We start from the raw sequence: 5,697 nt of genomic DNA on the forward strand, positions 1-5,697 counted from the left end.
TTTTGAGTGTATAGCAGACCATACAAACTTGTATATAAAAATACTTTTTAAAAAATTTATCCAATTTTTTTTATTTTAACCAGTATTTACCAAAAGTGATTAAATAAAAATGACCTTTTCAAAAACATTTTTTACCTAAACATTCCAAACAAACCCTAATTCAAGTTTTTATGTTAAAAGAAGATCAAATGATATGTTAAACAAATACTTTTATTTATATTTGCAAAACATGCTATTTAACATACCACTACTTGAAATAGAATAATTTTTTAAAAAAATATATATAAATAAATAGTCTACCTAAACTCCATCCTTCAAAATTTCATGTAAAACAAATCAACACTACAAGTACAAGACTTCTTGAAGTACACGTATTAAAATAATCGACACTCCAAACATAGACGTTTTAAACGAAGACGAAAATAAAGACTTCTCAACTCCACAGACTATATTATAACCTTAGAGACTATCATAACCAACTATACACTCCAAAACGACTCTTAAGAGATTAACCGATCAACTGGAGGAGAGAATTTGAGGGTGATTCTATACTTGATATAATAATCAATTATTATCCATCCCAATTCAGAAATTTGGAAGTGATAGAGAGCAAAGGCGTATCCATGGCGGATCATGATGCTCCCATAATAGAGAGCAGTTTCATATTGGAAATGACCCAATTTCAAATCTTGATTGGCTTTCAAATTTTTTAGGCAAAAGAAGAGCCATTCAATTCCATGGACAGACATGACGCTCCCACTCAGTCAAAGATGGTGTTTAGATTTTGTATGTACTCTAAAGCTTTCGTTAATTATAAATCATTGTTCTTATACTATTAGGGAATTACAAAGTTAGTCCTTTATTGTCGTCAACTTTATGGTTTTCAATTTCTTTTTTTTTAAATTTATATATATTTTCTATGTCCTTTGTTTATTTTATTTTTTTTTTTTTTTTTGGTCACAAGGCATATTAAAACAATCATTAAAGCCATTTAGATAATTAAAGTCTTGTTTAATAATCATTTATTTAGTGTTAGTTTTTTTATTTTTGAAAATAAGTCTTATTTCGTCTCAATTTCTTACCGTATATTAGGTGTCGGCAGTTCTTGGAATTCTCGACGCCTTATATGTGCGTCGAGAGTTCCCCGAATAACTATCGACGCCGTTTTAAAGTGCGTCGGGAGATCATTTCCTGACCAAACTCCCGACGACCTTTTATTCGTCGGGAGAGGCTCTCCCGACACTTTTTCCACACTTTTCCGACGAAATGTGACGTCAGGAGAAGTCAGATTTCTTAGTGAGAGTTGAATTATTAACCAATTTTCTAAAGCAAAAACAATTTTTTTTTTTTTTTTTAGTTTTTAGGACTTAGCTTAGTTTTTAAAACATTGGTAAAAAGTAGATATTAGAACAAGAAATTTTGTAGTGAGAGTTGAATTATTAACCAATTTTCTAAAGCAAAAACAAGTTCTAAAAACAATTTTTTTTTTTTTTTTTTTTTTTTAGTTTTTAGGACTTAGCTTAGTTTTTTAAAACATTGGTAAAAAGTAGATAATAGAACAAGAAATTTAGACGTAAAAAAAGTGTTTATATGCTTAGTTTTCAAAAATTAAAAATCAAATTAATGATTCACAAATGAGGCCTAAGTTAGGAGAAATTTTCTAGTACTATGGAAGTACCATACTCTATTTGTTTTGTTCACACTAGAAACTATTATGATAAATACTTTTTAATGTAAGTGGGTCCCACACTATTTTTAAAAACATGTCGATATGGCATACAATAAATGGAAGTAGTATGAAAAATTATTCACAGTACTAGAAATTTCTAGTTAGAAAGTTTATGTCGTGTTTTCTTAGAGTATGAACTCCATGTGAGAGATGTATGTAATGCTTTAGTATATGATTGAAAATAGATGCAAGCAAATTGCGAGATGAAAGGATGGAATGAGACTTCTATCACCTGAAAAGGACATGATTGTACGTTTGTATTTCTCTTCTTTATCTTCTAACTGAGTTGATGTAGAATCTATTTAGATTGACTTTCTAAGCATTTAAAAAGGTATTCTTAAATACAAAAGAAAATATTTTCAATCCTTTAAAAAGTCAATCCAAACAAATCTGTAATATTTTTATTCATCTTTTTGTGATCAGTAGTATGAATATTTTTCTTTATTAGATGTTTGAAGAGATATTTGATTAGATCAAGCGAAGCCAAATTTCAAAAGCTAATTATGTAGGGACAACTTGATATTAACGTCTTTCCAAATGTTGGGCGAGGATAAAATTTTATATATACAAATGTTTTTTATCTAATTTTTTTTTAGATAATTATTTTTTTTAAAAAAAAATTCTCATAATTATTTATATTAATTTTCATTTTTTCTTGAATTCACAATCAAACTCCACAAATAAGACAAAGTTTTTAACATATATATTTTAAAACTTTCTTTGGATTTTGAAAACATCCCTGAAAATGATTTCAAAACAAACAAACTTACACGTAAAGGTAGTGCATCAAATACCAAAAGCTAAGGTCATTTTGATAATTATTTGATTGTTTTGTTTTTTAAAATTAAGGCTATAAATATTATTTTTATCTATTGGTTTCTTTGTTTTATTGTCTATATTTTCTAAGTGTTTTCAAAATCGAAGCCAAATTTAAAATTTTTTTTAAAAAAAAAAAAAAAAAAATTGCTTTCAAACACATGTTTTAGTTTTTAGAAATTGGATAAGAATAAAAATGTTTGCCTACAAAATAAGAAAGTCATGGGTAAAAAGTTTATGAGAAACAAACATAGTTTTCAAAAATAAAAATTAAAAAACTAAAAGATTATCAAATTGGACCTAAAATATTAGGTTCGGTAATGCTTTTATGTTTAGTTTTTTATTTGATTTGGAAGATTATGTTTGTTTCTTTTCAATTTCATTACTGTTTTATTTGGTTTTTTTTTTAAATTATATTTGGTTCTTTTCAACTTCATTACTATAGTTTTCTTCTTTTTTCGAAAAAAATGTTTGAATTCTTTGTCCAAATGCTAATAATACTAACAACTGATGAGAACATTGACAGACAATTTGATGACAAAACACACAAGCTTCCAAAAAAATGCAATGTTTAAAAAGTTTATTTTTCAAAAACCAAAAAGTAAAAACTAAATAAAAACTATATAGTTATCAAATGAGGTCTATATAGTATCAAATGAGACATCAATTACTAACATTTAAAGACGACAACAAAAAAAAAGAGAGAAAACTTTAGAAGTCTTTTAACATCTTTTGTTTGTTTTCTAAATCTTAAGACGAACTAAGGAAGCGATAATGGTCTCATTTCTTTCTTTCTTTATTTTTTACTCCAATTGTTGGTGATCATAATCACAGTCTAATTTTCTTCAATTATACGTTATAACCTTTAATGAATTATAAAATAGAACTATAATTCATCGACAAGTTCTAAGTTGAAAAGTTAATGTTTCTACTAGCATGTCAAAAGAACATATATAAGTTTACAAACTAAATTAATAAATTAACTATTTATATTATTTAATAGCACATGATATTTCTCTCAAATTTAAAAGTAATAATCTCTCCCTCTCACACCCCTCTCTCTCATATACTTTATTTTGTAGACATAATTCCCCAAAGAGTGGAAAGTAAGTTAAACTAAAAGCAATAACCAAAAAAAAAAACATCAAATTTAGGTAAAACAGTTAGAGGATTTGGAAATGAATATGGGAATAATTTTAGGAAGTGGCAATGCACCGTGGCTCCCAAAACACCACCGTCCGCCGGACCTCCTTACAACTCCCATTTGAACACATTACTACCAATTTCTCTTCTTCATTTGCTGTTCTGTTCTTGCATATCATAACCTTTCTGCTGCTGCTCTTGAACGACGCCGGCTGCTGCCCCAGCGGGTTCATGCCCGTTCCCACTTTCCCCGTCGGCTTTGACTTCCAGTAGTACTCATAGGCATTCAACGTCGCAGCGGTCGGCGGTGCGGCGCAGCCTGTTAGTGGCTGAGCCGCCTTGGGCCGCGGTGGGAGTGATGGGTTCCTGTTGGCTAAAGCTATTGTTTTGCTGTTCATCATTGATGCTAACCTGTGTATTTTTACTAACCCACTTGCGAATTCTGATGATTTTGTCAGTTTTGGATCTTTCTCTTTTTCCTCTTCCTTCTCTTCTTCTTTGTCCGAGTCATCGTCTTTTACTACCTGGATTATGAAAATGAATCAAAGGATTAAATTATTTAAATTTTTAGTTTAAAAGTGATTTTATAAGAACAGAAAGATGATCTTAATTAATATGAATGATGACCATCACTCGTCAACTTTTGAGTTTAGTAGTGATTTAATATTACCTGATTGATTGGATGACGATTGAGGAGTGTGAGAACAAGGCGACCATCTTGACGTTGAGCGCGAAAGTTGTTTTGTGAAGGCACGGACATGGCCTCAAGAACCAACCGCCCATTGTCACGGCGAGGCTGCATCCTCAACGACTCGCCATCCGGGCCGGAAAGCGTAGGAAGCGGTGGAGGAAATGACCGATGGGGTGGCGATTTCTTGTAACTAATCTTCACACGCTTCCACTGATTCTCCACCTCAAATATTTGAGTACCTTCGAGTATATTTTCCTCCTCGTCATCAGTATCTCCATTCTCCGACGACGGATACGACGAGAACCCATCAGACCCAGTCTCGGAGCCGAGACTTTCCGTACAAATTTCAAGACTCTTTTCACTCAAACACTTACCAGATCGCTTAAGAAGAGGATGAACATAAGGATCAGAAACAGGCTTGGAATCCTGACGAGATTCTTTAATGATAGAGCTCCAAACATCAACACCCTCTGCTTCATCCTCTGTTTCATGCTCTGTTTTGGGAGTGTGAAATTCATGAAACGAAGCGACTTTTTTCATGTAAGAGATCCATTTCTGGGAGGACATATCGGCAGAGAGAGTTCTTCGAAGAGAAGAAGGTTGAATTTGGGAGTGTTCAGAGTCAGAAGAAAGAACAGCGACGATGCCCTGTTTCTTGTCAGAATAAGAAGCTTGGAAGCTCTTCAATGGCGACATGGTTTTGATTAGCAACAACAGCAACCAGCAGCGGTCTAAAAGAGAGACCACTGAAGGTGCAGAGTTGCGGAAAATTGAAGAAGAAGAAAGAGGAAGGTTTGCTAAGGAAGATGAAGAGGAAAGTGGGTATTTATAGTTCCACCATGGGAATCGAATTGGGGGCCCCCATTAACGCCACCATGAAAATGACTCTGTTTCAAACCTTTTTTTCCTTTTGCTCTGCTTTTACAGAGACGATTTCCTCTAAAGTTGAAGCTTAAAGAAAAGGAAGCAAATATTTTTAGCTGTGGATTTCGAGAGGACAGTCGGAACTCCCACTAATTATTCCACTCCCACCACCAAAGGATTAAAATATCTCTCTCATATGGATATCGATCTTGCGATCTTGGTATCCCTATTTCAATTTTAGAGATGTATCTATAAAATTTTCATATTAATAAATATTTATTTAAATATAAAAAAAATATTATTTTGGTTCATATATTTTGGAATTTGAATGGATTATATTTGTCAATATTTCTTAAAAGTATATAGACTATATTTGATAAATTTGATATTTAAAAGTTTTCAAAATTAAAATTGAACAAATTCTAAACTATAAGAAATTAATTGGTATTTTTAA

The 5,697-nt window shown here is 31.4% G+C and overlaps 1 protein-coding gene across 1 annotated transcript; it reads right to left on the bottom strand.

Moving 5' to 3' along the window:
* Positions 1–3,516: 3,516 nt before the first annotated feature.
* On the bottom strand, positions 3,517–5,416 carry LOC120070592 (protein FAF-like, chloroplastic). Its single transcript, XM_039022400.2, has 2 exons — positions 4,359–5,416; positions 3,517–4,212 (listed from the first exon to the last, which is right to left on the bottom strand). The coding sequence occupies exons 1-2, from the start codon at positions 5,073–5,075 to the stop codon at positions 3,742–3,744; spliced, it is 1,188 nt and encodes a 395-aa protein (XP_038878328.1). The 5' UTR covers positions 5,076–5,416; the 3' UTR covers positions 3,517–3,741.
* Between the last annotated feature and the right edge of the window lie 281 nt (positions 5,417–5,697).

Source organism: Benincasa hispida, chromosome 2 (assembly GCF_027475165.1).
Source record: "Benincasa hispida cultivar pf3 chromosome 2, pf3_genome.v1.1, whole genome shotgun sequence".
NCBI classification, from domain to species: domain Eukaryota; kingdom Viridiplantae; phylum Streptophyta; class Magnoliopsida; order Cucurbitales; family Cucurbitaceae; genus Benincasa; species Benincasa hispida.

Bases quoted from the DNA above. Each gene is read 5' to 3' on its own strand.
- LOC120070592 (XM_039022400.2), bottom strand. From the start codon at position 5,075: ATGTCGCCATTGAAGAGCTTCCAAGCTTCTTATTCTGACAAGAAACAG. The intron at 4,213-4,358 runs GTAATATTAAAT...TTCATAATCCAG, and splicing joins ATCGTCATCCAATCAATCAG to GTAGTAAAAGACGATGACTC.